At 45.7% G+C, this 18,297-nt stretch overlaps 1 protein-coding gene across 5 annotated transcripts in view; it reads left to right on the top strand.

Annotated features, from left to right (window-relative positions):
- The window catches only part of TXLNG (taxilin gamma), a 76,312-nt gene that overhangs the window by 38,728 nt on the left and 19,287 nt on the right, over positions 1-18,297 (top strand). For 3 of the 5 annotated variants that reach the window (XM_007539116.3, XM_060182996.1, XM_060182994.1), the window contains exons 2-3: positions 6,540-6,843; positions 9,231-9,322. In XM_007539116.3, the coding sequence (XP_007539178.1) occupies positions 6,540-6,843; positions 9,231-9,322 (396 nt within the window). Of the gene's footprint in view, positions 1-6,192; positions 6,304-6,539; positions 6,844-8,712; positions 9,013-9,230; positions 9,323-18,297 lie in introns of those variants that run through there. The other 2 variants (XM_060182995.1, XM_060182997.1) reach the window with 2 other exon arrangements.

The following is an 18,297-nucleotide window of genomic DNA, read 5'->3' as shown; positions in this document are numbered from 1 at the left end:
TATAGCGAAGTAGTAATTCAGTCATAAGTTAATGCTGGCAGTCTGGGAGCTGGCATAGTGGGTAAAGTGTGAGGTCCTGAGTTTGATTCCTACCAATGTACCAGTGTGATGTTTGATTCTCTTTCTCTTGCCCTGTTTCTCATTAATAAATAAAAACAGATTTTTTATTTTTTAAAGATTTTATTTATTTATTTATTTATTTATTTATTAGTAAGAAAGATAGGAGGAGAGAGAGAAAGAACCAGACATCACTCTGGTACATGTGCTGCCGGGGATTGAACTGGGGACTTCATACTTGAAAGTCCGGTGCTTTATCTACTGTGCCATCTCCCGACCACTAAAAACAGATTTTTAAATAGAAGTTAATACTGATCTGTGCTAGAGTATGAGTGTACCTTGAAGTCATTCAGTGAAAGAAGCCAGTCGCCTCAGACCACATGCTTTATGGTCTTGTACAGATAAAGGGTCCAGAATAACTTTGTAGAGACGGAAGATGCACATTGCCTAGAGATGGCGGTAACGAGAGGAGTGAGCACTGACAGAAATTACACAGTTTCTTCTTCTCCGTCATCATCGTCGTCTTCTCCTATTTCTTCTCTCTCTCTCTCTCTCTTTCTTTTTTAGTGGAGCAAGATACTTTTGTGAAAGTGAGGGAGAATACAGATCCAAGAAGGATGACAGAGGACCTAGTGGGGGTTGTATTGTTATATGGAACACTGGGGAATGTTATGCATGTGCAAACTATGGTATTTACTGTCGAGTGTAAAACATTCATTCCCCAATAAAGAAATTAAAAAAAAAAAAAAGAAGTTGTGCTCGCTTTGGGAGCCCATAAAAAAAAAGAAAGAAAGAAAGAAAGAAAGAAAGAAAGAAAGTGGAAGTCCAAGGCAGTAAAATGCGAGAAACTCACTTTGCAGAGATCAGAGTGGGTTGTCCCAAGGTGGGAAGTGGCCACAGGCTTCTTTTATTTATTTATTTTGCTTCCTTCACCTTTCATTCTATTTGATAGGTCAGAGAAGTATCAACACCTTACAGCACCTCTTTACTAACCATTAGGCTCCCCCCTTCCAGGTGGGAACCAGGGGCTTGAACCGGATTCCTTGTGATCCACCGCCTGGCACCCCAAGGCTTCTTTTAAAGTAATAAAGTGTTCTGAACTTGACGGTGGGGACGTTTACACAGTCTGAAGACACTAAAAAAACCGGTCAACCGTACACTCTGAGTCAGTGAATTCTGTGGTATATGAATTATATTTCGATAAATGTATTCACAGAACAGTCACTAGAAATCAACTAAATCTACTCCTTAGGTAGATTTCGTCTCAAAATTGATCCAAAGAGAGACCTCAGGCTTTCCTTGGTGAAAACAATTGATACTCTTCCTTTTTCCAACAAATATGGTTCGTTATCATTTTGATAAGACTTGGCACTGTGTTTTCTGGGGTTATATGGGGTTTGTGGTTAATCTGTTATGTGTTACAGATACACAATCTTCCATTTTTTTAAAATAAGAATTTATTTATTTTCTCATGAGAAAGATAGAGAAAGAACCAGACATCACTCTGGTACATGTGCTGCTGTGGATCGAACTCAGGACCTCATGGTTGAGAATCCAATGTTTTACCCAGTGTGCCACCTCCTGGACCACTCATGATCTTCCATTTTAATGACCTTTTAACAGACGTTTTTCAATATCCAGAGCCAAATTGTGGTTTTGTAGCCTAGTGGTTGTCGAGGAATAAGTTTGAAAATTATTCGTAGACGTGGGGCCGAGTGGTGACACGCCTAGTTGAGTGCAAGTTACCATGCGCAGGGACCTAGGTTCAAGGCCCTGCTTCTCATCTGCGGGACACACAGACACACATGCTTGGTGAGTAGTGAAGCAGGTTACAGGTGTCCCTCTTTCTTCCTTTCTGTCTCCCCTCTTCTCATCTCTCTGTCTGGTCAAATAAAATAGAAAGGGGAAAGGAAGGAAGGAAGAAATGGCTGCAGGGAAAGCGGATGCACAGTGCTGGCACAGAGCCCCAGCCAGAAGACTGTTGGCAGTTCAAAAACAAACAAAGTGTCGTCTGGGAGGTGGCGCAGTGGATAAAGCATCGGACTCTCAGGCATGAGGTCCTGAGTTCGATCCCTGGCAGCACATGTATCAGAGTGATGTCTGGCTCTTTCTCTCTCTTCCTATGTGTCTCATTAATACGTAAATTAAAAAAAAAAAAGTCCAGTAGCATGGTTTTTGGGGATATTACTCTGATTTTGAGAAGTTAATTCATTAATGAACTTTAACAAAACTTTTTTTTTTTTTCTGTCTCCAGGGTTATTGCTGGGCTCAGTGCCTGCACCATGAATCCACTGCTCCTGGAGGCCGTTTTTTTCCCCCTTTGTTGCCAATGTTGTTGTAGCCTTTTTGTGGTTATCGTTGTTGTTGATGTCGTTCCTTGTTGGATAGGACAGAGAGAAATGGAGAGAGGAGGGGAAGACAGAGGGGGAGAGAAAGATAAGACACCCGCAGACCTGCTTCACCACCTGTGAAGGGACCCCCCTGCAGGTGGGGAGCCAGGGGCTCGAACTGGGGTCCTTATACCGGTCCTTGCGCATAACCTGCTGCACTACCGCCCGACCCCTCAAAACATATTTTCTGAAACATCATCATGAATTCTTATTTCTTAAACCCTTTTTAAAGATTTTATTTTATGTTTAATATTTATTTTAATGAGAGACAGAGAGAGAGAGAGAGAGAGAGAGAGACCAGAGCCCTCCTCAGCTGATGACTGATGGGAGTGCTGGCTATTGAACATGGGGCCTCAGAGCCTCAGGCATCAAAGTCTTTTGTATAACCGTCATGCTTTCTCCCCAGCCCTCTTTATTTTATTTTATTTATTTTTATTTAAAAAAAATTTTTTTAAATATTTTATTTATTTTTTCCCTTTTGTTGCCCTTGTTGTTTTATTGTTGTAGTTATTATTGTTGTTGTCGTTGTTGGATAGGACAGAGAGAAATGGAGAGAGGAGGGGAAGACAGAGAGGGGGAGAGAAAGATAGACACCCGCAGACCTGCTTCACCGCCTGTGAAGCGACTCCCCTGCAGGTGGGGAGCCGGGGTTCGAACCGGGATCCTTATGCCTGTCTTTGTGCTTTGCACCACCTGTGCTTAGCCCTCTGCACTACAGCCCGACTCCCTATTTTATTTATTTTTAAACCATAGTGCTGCCTAGCTGTAGCTTTGTGTGGTACTCGAGACTGAATTTGAGACACTGGAAGCTCAAGCATGGAAGTCTTTTTTTGAATTTTTATTCCCTTTTGTTGCCCTTGTTGCTTTATTACTGTAGTTATTATTGTTGTTATTGATGTCATTGTTGGATAGGACAGAGAGAAATGGAGAGAGGAGGGGAAGACAGAGAAGGGGAGACCCGCTTCACCACCTGTGAAGGGATTCCCCTGCAGGTGGGGAGCCGGGGCTCGAACCGGGATCCTTACGCCGGTCCTTGCACTTTGTGCTACATGTGCTTAACCCACTGCGTTACAGTCCGACTCCCAGAAGTGTTTTTTTTTTTTTGTTTGTTTTTTTTTGCAGAACCACTATGCTATCGCCCCAACCTACCACCATGAATTCTTTGTATGCTTCATACCTATGGATTACACTCCTCGGTGGCATATGCTACACGTGGGAGTGAATTTTTAGAATCTGTTGAAGGAATTTGAGTCTTTTAAGTATTTGTATGTTTTGGAAAGTATGTATTAGGTTTACAGTGTGGCATCAAACCACTGTTGTGAATGTAGATAATTCCCTTGGTGCATCAGTTTTTTTCAGAAATGCAGGTATTGCATGCATATTATTTAAAAAATATCATGAAAAGCAACACACATCTCTAATCTCCCCGGAGGGAAATACTTCTGTTTTGGTTCTTCATGACTCTTGAATAATGTATAAACCTTGGCTTTAAAAACAAACCTTATTGAAGTAAAACATACATTCAGAAAAGTATACAAATCATAAATGTTTGGTTTAATGAATTTTCACAAGTGAACATCTGCATTACCCCATCGAGGTCAAGAAACAGAATATTACCAAATGCCACAGGAGGCCCTACCCCCAACAGTGACCGCTATCTGGACGTCCAGCACCATGGATTAGTTCGCCTGATTTTCAACTTTTTTCCATAAATGGTTTCCTTCAGTATGTACTCTTGGCTCCTTTCAGCCAAGCATTCTGTATTGCTCGTCTGTATTGCTTCTAGCAGTAGTTCATTCTTGTTGCTGGGTAGTATGAATATACTACAGTGTGGCCATTCTTCTGTTAGTAAGAATTTGGGTTGACTCCATTCGAGGGCAGTAGTGCTGGCTTACACAATCTTGGCTTGCATGTCTGTACACACTTGGCTAAAATCCAAGGAACTGAACCAACTGGGTTAGAGGGTATTCATATTGTCAAACTATTTTTCAAAGGGAATGTACCAATTTGTTTTTCTGAAAGTACAGCACTTGATTTATCAAGCACTGTCTATAAAAGATAAGGATTTGGTCTCCTGGGGGTTGGAGAAGTGGCACATCTGGTTAAGTGTACATAGTACTAAGCTCAAGGATCTGGATTCAAGCCCCTGGGCCCCCACCTGCAGGGAAGATGCTTCACAGAGGGTGAAGCAGGTCTGCAGGTATCTTTCTCTCCCATCTCTCTCCCTCTCCCCTCTCTGTCTCCCATTCCTCTCTGTTCTATCCATGAAAATGAAAAAAAAAATGCCACCAGGAGCAGTGGATTTGTAGTGCTGGCACTGAGCACCAGTGATAACTCTGGAGGCAAAAAAAAAAAAAATCTATTTGGTTCCCTTAACCTCGTCATCTCCTGCTATTCCCATATTTTAAATCCATTTCAGTTCTTCAACTGGATGCAATTATACCTTGAAATAGTAAATCTCTGATGTCCTATTAAATTTTGGAAGAAGCTTTTGTCCACTTGTGGTAAGAGAAAAATACTAGATGACTACCTCTTCAATTCTACTATTCAAAATGAAAAAGGTTGTGGGCCCAGAGATGGTGTACCTGGTTATGAGAACACATCACTATGTACACGGACCCCGGTTCGAGCCCCAAGTCCCCACCTGCAGGGGGGAAACTTCACAAGAAGAGGAGGGAAGGAAAGGAAGAAAAAAAAAGGCCTCTTTCTTTTTTTATTTATTGGCTAGAGACTGATCTTGAGGGAAAGGGGAGGGAGAGAGAGAGAGACACCTGCAGCTCTTCTGTTGTTGTTGTTATTGATGTCGATGTTTTATTGTTGTTATTGATGTTGTTGTCGGATAGGACAAAAAGAAATGGAGAGAGGAGGAGAAGACAGAGAGGGGCAGAGATAGACACTTGCAGACCTGCTTCACCACTTGTGAAGTGACTCCCCTGCAGGTGGGAAGCCAGGGGCTCGAACCGGGATCCCTGCACGGGTCCTTGCGTCATGTGCGCTTAACCCACTGTGCTACCGCCTGACTCCCAGTAGTCTTTTTTTTTTTAATATATATTTTTTTAATTTGCTTTTTTCCCCTTTTGTTGTCCTTGTTGTAGTTATTATTGTTGTTGTTATTGATGTCGTTGTTGGATAGGACAGAGAGAAATTGAGAGAGGAGGGAAAGACAGCACCTGCAGTCCTGCTTCACTGCCTGTGAAGCGACTCCCCTGCAGGTGGGGGGGCTCGAACCGGGATTCTTAGGCCAGTCCTTGTGCTTCGCACCAAATGCACTTAACCTGACTCCCCGTGACTGAATAGTCTTAACAAGGGGAGAAGTCAGATGAATGGCGTTTACAGCGTGATCAAAAAAGAGGAAGGTAGAGTTACCAAGTGGAGAGCAAAATATCATGAAAAAAGCCACCTTTATACATGCCTGTCACCTGAATGCCAGGGAAAGGCTAGCTGCTGCATCTCAAATTGTCTGTGACTCAGCACAAGAGAAGTTCATCCTCTTGCCCATCTCGTAGTCCAATGTGATGTCCTCGCTAAGGAGGTCGGCTTTCCTTGAATGTTCACGGGATGTGCAGTTTGAGCTGCGTTCTACCTCAGTGGAGTAGAGAGGAGGAGCTGGGGAAGAGAACTCCCTTCCACAAATTAAAATCTTGTTGCGTAAGGACCAAGCCACCCCCTCTGCTCACACTGCATAGATAGGGGTTTCGCGAGACTTGACCCACCTGGCTGCCGAGGCACTGGGGAATTGAGCCCCTCCGGCCCCAGGGGAGCTGGGAGAAGCGTGGGTTTCTGTGGGCCGTTATTCCTGCTGCAGAAGTCCAGAACCCTTCGGTCTGGTGCTCGGGATAGTTGCATTCCAGCTGAGGTCTCTGTGATTTTGAGGGGTGAAAAGATTTTATAAGTGACTTTTGTTTCTTTCTGCTGTTTTTGTTCCCACTGAAGTCATGTGGTTTGTTTAAGCTTTAATCTCCTGTACTTCACAGTGAGAAACTACCAGGTTTACATCGAGTTTAGAAGCCATTCAGAAGAAAAAAGCTGCAGCCACCGGCCACATTTGATTTACCCCTGTTCCACCTTTTGTCTCCTTTTCCTTCTCTCTAGTTTGTGATTGGCACGACGGAAGAAGCTGGAATCTGTGGGCTCGGAGTGAAAGCAGATATGTTACGTAACTCTCCGTCAGAAGCTGCTCTTCAGCATCCAGACTCAAACTGTGGAGGCACGACTAACAAGCATCCACTGGAAGAACATGAAGGCGGGGACTTTGTAGCAAAGAACAGGAGTCTGGTGAGCTCGGCTTTCCGCAGGCAGGAGTCACGAGAGGCGATTTCTGGGCGAGAAGCTCGAACAGACCCCCCGGACGGTCAGCAGGATTCTCAGTGCAACAGGAGCAAAGAGAAAACCTTAGGTAACGATCTCAAGGCATGGCGGTCGCGCATTTTCTTGCAGCCCTTCCATGTCCAGCAGTCTGGGCGCTCGCTCGTGAACATGACCAGTGTTGAGCCCATCTGCTGCCCCTGGTGGGCTCCACCTGCCCGGTGCCCGCATTTATGTGCAGTAGGTGACTATAACAGCAGGAAGTTTACCTGGGTTTCTATAAGGAATCACCAATCAGAGCCTTGGCACAATTAGTACTTGGCTTTCTTGCTTTGTATCTTTAATACAGGCTGACCAAAATTTAAGAACAGTGTATTTACTTCAGCACCTTATTTCAGAGTTAGGCACCAAACATTGTTATCTGCAGCTCAGAAAGTGGATTAAGACTGGCTTGCAAAAGGGTATTTCTTTTCCTCCTGCTGTGTTTTGAGTTTTAGTTCTAAGAATGTGATATGTTAAATCTCATTATGAAATCTGAAATCCCCTTTTATTTTAGCCTTACTGGTTGCCTCTAGGTTTTTATACTTAATATACCTAAGCTTAGCAGTGTTCAATTTGAGTAGCTTTGTATATGCTAAGTTAGATTATCCTTATTAAACCCATTTTCTGTTAAGTTGGAGAACTAAAGATTTATAGATATGTGAAAAATAATTTTAACTCCGTACAAACACGACTGATTTCTTCAAAATCAGCAACATGCAAAGGCAAATGAAATCTAGGAAGGATGCATATAGCTGTGCCCTGCAAGCTAGCAGTTCTCTGGCTATGCATGTACGTATCTACGAAGAGTAAAAACCAAGCCACCCAAAATATCATGTACGTGAGCATTCAAAGACAACACACTTATCCACTAGCTGATGACTCGATAAATAAACCGTGGTCAGAGTCGCACAACAGAATATTGGATGGCCACAAAAAAAGAATGAAATGATGACATACATGTCCTGCGTGGGCCAAGGAAGCCAGGCACAAAGGCCCAAGTGATGCGATCCATTTTCTTTTTTTTTTTTTTTAATTTTTTTTCCTTATTATTATCTTCATTGGGTAGAGACAGCCAGAAATCGAGAGGGAAGGGGGAGATAGAGAAACAGAGAGACACCTGCGACACTGCTTCACCACTTGTGAAGCTTTCCCCCTGCAGGTGGGGACGGGGGGGGGGGGGCTTGAACCCGGGTCCTTGCGCACTGTAACGTGCACTCAACCAGGTGTGCCACCGCCCAGCCCTGTGATCCATTTTCCATGAAATGGCCAGAGTTGGCAGTTCTCTGGAGACAGAATTAGAGTGGCCATTGCCAGCAGCCTGGAGGAAGGAGGGAGGGAGCCACGGGGAGTGACTGCTAACGGCTACGGGGTTCATTTGAGTGGATCCAAATGTTCTAGAAGCAGAGGGTGGTGATGGGAGTACAGCTTTGTGCACACACTCAGGTGGATGCTAGACGTGGATGCTGGAATGCTACCTCAAACCCAGATGCAGTGCGATTGTAAAAATCTTCATCGAAACTAGGCTGCATCATGGTTATTTTAGTCTTGACCAATAATCATGCTTCATCATCTTGAACAGATCCTGAGTGGCCTTGGGCTACGTGAGAAAATGGTATTTTATATGGATAAGAAAGTATTCTATTTTGAAGTCAACTTGTTTTTTTCCATATACCAAAAGCATTTTAATATGTATATAGATTTAGTGAAATGTCCTTAAAAACAAGAGTGACCGTTTTGAGAATGTAGTGGTACCTACCACCCAGCTTAGGAAACAAAACATCATCACCTACCACCCAGCTTAGGAAACAAAGCATCATCACCTATTTTGAAGCACCATGTGTTCCTTTCTGTCTCGGCCAAACGCTTCTCTGCCAGTCTTTAAAATACTGCCTGTAATCTCGTTTCCCAAAGGAAGAGGGTGTCTTGATGTCCTTTTGTTTACACTTAACTTGGTCAGCATGGAAGTTGCTTACTAAATCGTCAGCAGTTATTTAAAGTGCTCATAGGAGAAGATACGTGTCACAAGTGATTACGCGCCTCTTAGTACCAGCTGAAATTGCCTTTGAACTAGCTTCTATATTTGTACTTGGTTAAGAGGAAGCTTATAAAACTATTCCGCCCTGTGTAACTTGCCCTTTGTCTTCACTTGGACACCAGTGGTTGAGCAGGGAACTTTAAAGCCTTTCAGCCAGAGTTGTTCTTGCAAATAGCTAGCAGGGTTAGTAAGTGAAGAAAGTTGGGGGTGGGGAGGGAGGAGTGCCTACTAACCCAGGCTTGAAAAATAGCATTCTTAATTTACCTGATAAAGCTCTCATTTCTTGTTAGCAATGTCAATTATTTCACTCTAGATGCCAGAACGTTGGACATGTTATACAGCATTTACAGGTTAGATCTGATCTCATTCTTCTGGGACTTACTTCTTATTTTGTTAATTAGGAAAAGAAGTTTTATTATTGATGCAAGCCCTAAACACCCTTTCAACTCCAGAAGAGAAGCTGGCAGCTCTCTGTAAGAAATATGCTGATCTCGTGAGTATTAAGTCAAGGGAGTGAGGGCCATATAAAATACAGGAAAAATGTGTGTGTGTGCTTTTGATAAGCTTCTTCAAGTATGACTTGCTATAGTTGTCAATGGAAAAATCACCTTTTACTACACATTTAAAGAAGATGGTATTTCTCGGGGCCCCTTGTTATGACTTTCCTTTGCAGGATGGCACATTCAAGGCAAATATGATGCCAGGGTGCAACACGGATTTTCTAAATCTCAGTCTCAAGAGTATTTTTCTTGCCTTTTTCGTTTTGCCATCGCAGGGGCTTCGCCACTCTGGACTGTGTTGTTTCAGACAGAAAGAGAGAGAGAGAGACACCATCATACCAAAGCTTGCTTAGTACAGTGGGGGCTGGGCTCAAACCTGGGCCACAGCACGGCAGGCCAGGCACCTTCCTAAGTGAGCTTTCTTGCCGGCCCACAAGAGTAACTCTAAGTCAGCCTTTTTAGGCCTGTTGTGGTGGTGCCTTAGAGTCCAGGCAGTTGGGGTGTAGTGGTTCCTGTATTTAACTTTTCCCAAGGGAATTCCGGAGATAAAGGCTGTAACCATTGTGATTGAAACCTAGTTCAATGAAGTAGTCTACTGAAACAATACCGTGCTTCAGGAAATACCGACTTAGCAGCTACGGTCTGCCAGGCAATCCTTTTCCCACTCTGCAGAGAAACCAAGACTCAGTTTGTTCTGGGTCTGTGTCATTTCAAGCGGCATCAGCTGTCTTTTGAAAAGTATGGCGGCAGTCTCAAAGTAGAAACACTTCTGTTGAAAACTGGGAAAGTCATAGAGCCCTTCGAAGGGAAGCGTAATGGGAAATTTGTAGAATGAATGGTTCTAATTTAAATACTGACATTAATGCCTTAAGTGAATTATCATTGAGAATTTCATGCTTTTTCATCTGTTCTTAAGGATGTTAAATTACTGTTCCAAGTTGTCCATGTCTTTAGCATTACTTTTTGTTAGTGACCGACTCTACAAATGAATCCAGTTTCTTTAGTATGTAAGGAATTAACAGTAACTTCCCCTTGGTTGTTTATAAAGGGATATCCATGTGGACCCCATGTAGCTGGCATTCAGCAGTCTGGCACCTTCTATTCTGAGCAGCAGGAAACCCTGTGCATCAGTGAGAATGGCGCAGAACAGTCACACACACAAAGATGGCAGAAAGCACAGTGTGGGTCAGAAAACCGCGGGGGCCAGGTGATGGTGCACCCGGTTAAGCGCACACGCCGCCGTGTGCAAGGACCCGGGCTCGAGCTCACACTCCCCACCTTCAGGGGGACACTTCATCAGCAGTAAAGCAGATCTATAGGTCTCTCCCTCTCTCTCTCTCTCTCTCTCTCCCTCTTTATTTCCCTTCTGCTCTCAGTTTCCCTCTGTCCTGTCAGAAAAACAGAAAGAATAAAGGGGGGCGGTGGATTTGTAGTGCCAGCACTGAGCCCCCGCAATAACCCTGGTGGCAGTGACAAAGAATAAAAGGAAAGTGCCACTGGTTGCGGGTAACAGCCCTTGCAGTGCCATCCACATGAAGAGGTGTATGTGAGAAGTGGTGGGAAAAGGAAAGAACAGAAAGGGAAGCTGTACGACTGGAAGAAAGAATGAAAGAAAAGGCGTTGTCGAGACTAATTCCCTGACCTGTGTCATGATGAAACAGCTCTGGTGAGACCAGGAGAAGGAAAAGCAAATAGTCCCCTTGGACAGCCCTCAGGCACAAGCAGATCATATGAATGTTCATTAGAAGGCACAGTGTTGGGAGTCAGGCGGTAGCGCAGCAGGTTAAGCGCACGTTACGCAAAGCGCAAGGACCGGCGTAAGGATCCGGTTCGAGCCCCCAGCTCCCCACCTGCAGGGAAGTCGCTTCATAGGCAGTGAAGCAGGTCTGCAGGTGTCTGTCTTTCTCTCCCCCCTCTGTCTTCCCCTCCTCTCTTCATTTCTTTCTGTCCTATCCAACAACGACAACAATAACAACAATAAAACAAAGAGGGCAACAAAAGGAAATAACTATTAAAAAATATTTTTTTAAAAAAGAAGGCGCAGTGTTCCTCACTGGGTCTGGACTGGGGCATATAACACGCCCCCTGGTCATGGTGGTGATGACCTTGCTAGCCCTTGAATCATGCCTTCAGTAGCAAGGGTCTTTGGCTTTTTGTCTGTGGCTCTGGGTGTGTGTGTGTGTGTGTGTGTGTGTGTGTGTGTGTGTGTGTGTGTGTGTGTGTGTGTGTGTGTGTGTGTACCAGGAATACTTGCCATGTTCCTGTTCGGCTGTGATTCGTTGCAGACTTGCCTGTCTCATGGCTGTTCACTGATCTTGGTTTGTGCTGAACAGTTGGAAGGTAGAACTGTTTTTGGAATGCCCTAAAGCATTCTCCCTCGAAACGGCACTCGTCTCCTTGGAGAGGTAGAACAGGGTCACTACAGCGAGGCCGTCGAGGGAGTACTCATTCACCAGGTCTGCTGAGAGAATTTTAGCTTCACTGTCCTCTCCCCACTTTGTGGGAGACAGACACCCCATCTGACCTCACTGGTGCTTGTGCTGTGTCCATAGGCGAGTCCTGTGAGCAGGTGGAATGGGGCCCTGTGCATGAAGGCCTGGTGGGGAGATTATCACAGCTCACTCGCTGCCCTCGCACATGGGCCTTGGTGCTCTTGCCTGTTCTCCAGTCAGCTTGAGTGGATTGTCAGGTCGTAATGCTAAGCCTCACTACCTGGTTGGGCAGGTATGTCCTTATGACTCTTTTTACCAGGAGTATCTTGACTCTCCTTTTTAAAAAAAAATTATTTATTGGATAGAGACAGCCAGAAATCGAGAAGGAAGGGGGTGATAGACAGGGAGACAGAGAGAAACCTGCAGCCCTGCTTCACCTCTCATGAAGCTTTCCCCCTCCAGGTGGGAACCAGGGGCTTGAACCCAGGTCCTTGTGCACTGTAATGTGTGCGCTTAACCAGGTGCACCACCACCTGGATCCAATGGCCCTCCTTTAATATATATATATGCTTTTTAATATTTATTTATTTGTTCCCTTTTGTTGCCCTTGTTGTTTATCATCGTTGTCATTGTTGTTATTATTGTTGTTGTTGTTGTCCTTGTTGTTGGATAGGACAGAGAGAAATGGAGAGAGGAGGGGAAGACAGAGAGGGGAGAGAAAGATAGACACCTGCAGACCTGCTTCACCACCTGTGAAGTGACTCCCCTGCAGGTGGGGAGGCAGGGGCCCGAACCGAGATTCTTACGCCGGTCCTTGTGCTTTGCACCATGTGCGCTTAACCTGCTGCACCACCGCCTGACCCCCTAAAAAATATTTTTATATATTTATTATTGGATAGAAACTGAGAAAATAAGAGGGGAGGGGAAGAGAGACAGGGCGACGTCTGCAGCACTGCGTTACCACTCATGCAGGTGGGGACTGAAGGCTTGACCCCGAGTCCTTGTGTGCTCTAATGCATGTGCTCAGCCAGGTGCGCCCTCACCTGGCATCTTGGCCCTTTACTCTCCAAAGCTTCACATCCTTTCCCGGGGTGGAGGGGTTGGCACTACTTGGGATTTTGAAGACCTTTTCTGGGTCATAGAGATGCATGTGGGGGAGAATCAAGAAGTGCCAGCCTCACGAAGTGACGAGAACTTTAAAGAATGATTTATATCCCCATGCATTGTGCTTAATGATCAGTTCTAAGTGGATTAAGGACTGGCATGTCAAAATTAAGCTTTACGAATCTTGTATATTTATTCAATTGGGTGTAAAAGATGAGGTTTTTTTTTTCCCCCGAGTTTGGATTATATCTGGAAAAAAATTTATTATAATTTATTGAAAGTGAGAAAAGAAGAGTTTCACCATCCACGGGGTTCCGCTGGTTTTGTCTTTGTTGCCCTCAGTGCCAGGAACCAAACCCAGGGCCTCAGAACTGAGCCACCTCTCAGCCTCAAGGGAAGGATTTCTTATTTATTTATTTAGTTATTTATTCCCTTTTGTTGCCCTTGTTGTACTCATTGTTGGATAGGACAGAGAGAAATGGAGAGAGGAGGGGAGACAGAGAGGGGGAGAGAAAGATAGACACCTGCAGACCTGCTTCACCACCTGTGAAGCGACTCCCCTGCAGGTGGAGAGCTGGGGGCTTAAACCAGGATCCTTATGCCGGTCCTTGTGCTTTGCGCCACCTGCGCTTAACCCACTGCTCTACAGCCTGAGTCCCGGGAAGGATTTCTTAAAAACACAACAGGGCACTATTAAGAAAGATTGTGGTTTTGAAATTAAGACCTCTTTTTCATTAAGAGATACTTTTAGGGGGCTGGGTGGTAGCGCAGCGGGTTAAGTGCACATGGCATGAAGCCGATCCCAGTTCGAGCCCCTGGCTCCCCAACTGCATGGGGTGGGGTATCGCTTCACAAGTGGTGAAGCGGGTCTGCAGGTGTGTGTCTGTCTCTCCCCGGCTTTGTCTTCCCCTTCTCCCTCAGTTTCTCTCTGTCATATCCTTCATAACAATAATAATAACAACACCTAGAAGGGCAAAAAAATGAGGAAAATGGCCTCCAGGAGCAGTGGATTCATAGTGCAGGCACTGAGCCCCCCCCCTGAAATAACCCTGGAGGCAAAAAAAAAAAAAAAAAGGATTTTTCCTCAAAGAAAAGGAGAAGACAGGCTACAGGCTTGGGACTATCTATCTCCCAAAATATGGAAGACTTGTTATCAAGAATACCTGAGAAGCGCAAGGGAACAATGTAGAAAGCAACCCAGTGGGAAGCCGGCATTTGGGAGAAGTGGAGAAACAAGGATGCAAAGGCATCGCGGTGGCTCCCTGTGAAGGCACACTGCACAGAAAAAGACCTCTGGCCTTAGTGGTGATCAGGGACACGCAGATCTGCGCCAGAGAGCTGTGCCATTTCATGCCCATCGTAGTGGCGTGAAGGAAGGATTAGGGAGAAAGCGTGCGTCCTCTACAGCAGTGGGGACAGGATCCATTTGCCAGCTGTTCTGGGGAATAGTTGACACTGTCCTGTAAAGGGAGTATTTAGAAGCCACTGCCTAGAGCAGTCTCCTCAAGCTTGACATACATTCAAGAGCAATGGTTGTGCATGTATACAGCGGGTCTCAGAACAGCGGCTTTATTCCCACGCTTGATTTGATTTGATTTTCTGCCGCCGAGCTTTTGCTGGGACTTCATGCCTACGTGATTGCACTGGTCTTGGTGGCGGACTCTTCTTTCAGAGAGGGTGAGGGAAGGAGAGACACCAGCCCAGGGTTCTGTGCTCGGCTTGTTGGGACCATCTCCTGGCCCTCTAACATTGTTCTGTTAGAACACTGATGAGAGAATCTTGGCCAACGAAGGGAAGTTGTAAATCAAGGACAAGCTTTTGTCATATGTTTAGCTGAAGTCTGTGAAAAGGAACTTATCAAGGATAACTTTATGTGGGGACAGAATTGCACTAGGAACTATATGCGAATGTTCATATCACTGTGAGTCATAAAAACCCAACACAGTCCAGATGCCTCTGTCAGGAGTGAGGGTCATAGTGTGTTTGTTGTGTGTGATACCTAAATGCAGTATTGGGTAGTCTGAGCCCGATCTGCCAAGGTCTGTTTTTGTCCTGCCCACAAAGTCAGAATGGTTTTACTTTTTCTTTTGCCTGTAATTGACAATATTTATTTCTGGAGGGAAGCCAAGCAGAGCATCACTCAGGCACATGCAGTGCCCGGCTCATGCCACATGGTCCGAATGCCTCGCCCACTGCTCCACCTGCTGGCAGCTGTCTGTTCTGTTCGGCTCTGGCTTGTGGTGCTTCTGGGGATTGAACGTAGGACCTCAGAGCCTCAGGCAGAAAAGCCGTGTTTGCAGAACCACTGTGCTGTCTGCCCAGCCCTGCTGTTCTCTTTCTTTCTTTTAATATTTATTTATTTTCCCTTTTGTTGCCCTTTTTTTGTTGTAGTTATTGTTGTTATTGATGTTGTTGTTAGGACAGAGAGAAATGGAGAGAGGAGGGGAAGACAGAGAGGGGGAGAGAAAGATAGACACCTGCAGACCTGCTTCACCGCCTGTGAAGCGACACCCCTGCAGGTGGGGAGCCGGGGGCTCAAACCGGGATCCTTGTGCCGGTCCCTGCGCTTTGAGCCACGTGCGCTTAACCCACTGCGCCACCGCCCGACTCCCCTGCTAGAGTTTTCTAAAGTGTCAGGAACCAAACCCAGGACTTCATACCTGCAAGACAGAGACTGAGAAATATAGAAGGAAGAGGGAGACAGAGAGGAGAGACACTTTTTTTAAAAAAGAATTTATTATTATTTTTTAAAATAATTTATTCCCTTTTGTTGCCCTTGTTTTTTTATTGTTGTAGTTATTGATGTTGTTGTTGTTGAGTAGGACAGAGAGATAGAGGAGGGGAAGACAGGGGAGAGAGAAAGATAGACACCTGCAGACCTGCTTCACCGCCTGTGAAGGACTCCCCTGCAGGTGGGGAGCCGGGGGCTCGAACCTGGAGCCTTCTGCCAATTCTTGCGCTTTGTGTCACGTGTGCTTAACCTGCTGTGCTACCGCCGGACTCCCTATTTATTTATTAATGAGAAAGCTAGGAGGAGAGAGAGAGAGAACCAGACATCACTCTGGTACATGTATGGCCGGTCATTGAACTCAGGACCTCATGCTTGAGAGTCCAATGCTTTATCCATTGCGCCACCTCCCGGACCATAAGAGACACTTTAAAAAAATTATTTATAAAAAGGAAACATTGACAAAAACTACAGGATAAGAGGGGTACAACTCCACACAATTCCCACCACCAGAGCTCCATATCCCATCCCCTCCCCTGATAGCTTTCCCATTCTCTATCCCTCTGGGAGCATGGACCCAGGGTCATTGTGGGTGCAGAAGGTGGAAGGTCTGGCTTCTGTCATTGCTTCCCCGCTGAACATGGGCGTTGGAAGTTCGATCCATACTCCCAGTGTGGGAGAGACACTTTTAGCACTGCTTCACTGTCCATGAAGCTTCCCCCCAGCCCGTAAGCTGGGGACCAGAAGCTTTTATTTGGATAAGATACACAGAAATTGAGAGCGGAAAGGGAGACAGAGACACAGAGACCCCTGCGGTACTTGCTCCACCACTCGTGAAGCTCTCCCACTGCGGGTGGGGAGCAGGGGCTACCACTTGGGTCTCTGTGTTTGCTAACGTATGCGTTTCATCAGGCGCACCACCACCCCGCTCCCCCACATTTTCTTCTTTCTTCCTCTTTTTTTTTTTTTTTTTTGTTTGCCTCCAAGTTTATTGCTTGGGCTTGGTGCCTGCACTACAAATCCACTGCTCCTGGAGGCTATTCTTTTCTCTTTTGTTGCCCTAGTTTTATCATTGTTGTGGTTATTACTATTGCTATTGTTGATGTTGTCATTGTTGGATAGGACAGAGAAATGGAGAGAGGAGGGGAGACAAAAAGGGGGAGAGAAAGAGAGACACCTGCAGACCTGCTTCACTGCTTGTGAAACGACCTCCCTACAGGAGGGGAGCCGGGGGGGCTCGAACCGGGATCCTTACGTCGGTCCTTGCGCTTTGCACCATGTGCATTTAACCCGCTGCGCTACTGCCCAGCCCCACATTTTATTTCTCTATGCAAGAGTGGAAGAGAGACAGACTATGTATGGAGTTCTACTTGGATCTTTGTTGCTGTAGTACGATGCCAGGGATTGAACCCAGGCATGCGGGGTGTGTGTGTGTGCGCGTGTGCGTGTGCGTGTGCGTGCTCTGCCACTGAGGTACCTTCCTGCCCCTGACACCTTTATTTTATGTTTTGTATCTGTCTTGGTTTCATGGAGCCTGCCATATTTGCATTGCAGAAGAAGTGCTTGCAAACAGTGTGGCTTCGAGTGTAGCCTGCAGCTGTGTCCTCGGAAACACCAGGCAGCGGCCACACGCAGCTTTTCAGGTTTCACTAATTTAAATGAAAGGACATGGCAAATTCATATCCCATGTTGCATTAGCCACAGTACAGTCAAAAGGATTTCTGGTAGGACCACACACAGATGAGAACAATAATAAAGACAGTGAGCCGGAAGGGCGGGGGGGGGGGTGCCAGGCCGCAATGCATCACGGCCTGCATGGCACCACTGGCAGCCTGTGAGCTGCTTCCCCTTGTCCAGATGCAGGTCTTATGTAAAACCCAGTTGTTTCGCAGGCAGAAGTTTCCCCACCACAGCACTGCTCAGCTCTGGTTTCTGGTGGTGCTGGAGATTGAATCTGGCCAGCCTGACTTATGGTAGTTTTTTTTTTAGATTTATTATGAGATAGAACGAGAGAAACCAGAGCCCTGCTCAACTCTGGTTTAAGGTCGTGCTGGGGACTGAATCTGTGACCTTGGGGGCCTCTGGCGTGAAAGTCAGCTAGCTTCCCAGCCTGACCAAGGTGGTCGGTCGGTGACTAGAGGGAGACACAAAGAAATGGGAAAATCGGCCTGGCTCATGGACTGGGAATATAAATGCTATTGGGATGGCCTTCCTTCTGAAAGCCGTCTGTCAGTTCAGTGCAATCCCTATCAAATCCCAATGACAAGGATGTTTTTAATACAAGCACAGTGTCTGAAAAGATGTGTGATATATTCTGAAAGGCCACAAGGTGTCACTCTTGCTCTTGAGATAGTGACTCAGCATCATTTCCTCCTTCAGGAAGAGGCCAGTGAGGGCTGCCATCTTCTTTGTTAGTGTTGATGTAACCTTGGGGGGCGGAGGGAGAGAACAACAACAACAAAAAACCCTCATTAGCTCCAAACCCCAAATCGCAGCCATTTCACCTCACACTCTCAGGGGATCTGGAGTGCATTAAAATAGGCGTTTGTGTGTATGTGTCTCAGAAAATTGAAACTGTGTGTGTGTGTGTGTGTTTAATATGAAACTAATGAAATTGAGGCTGCCCCCCACACCCGTCTCAAGTATTTGCTTAGTTTCCCACCACAGCTGGAAAAGAGAAGGTGGCAGAGTGGCGTGGCGTGGC

The sequence above is a fragment of the Erinaceus europaeus genome, chromosome X (assembly GCF_950295315.1).
Source record: "Erinaceus europaeus chromosome X, mEriEur2.1, whole genome shotgun sequence".
In the NCBI taxonomy this organism is placed as follows: Eukaryota; Metazoa; Chordata; class Mammalia; order Eulipotyphla; family Erinaceidae; genus Erinaceus; species Erinaceus europaeus.
The sequence above is the reverse complement of the archived record's forward strand: the minus strand, read 5'-3'. Positions and strand labels throughout refer to the sequence as shown.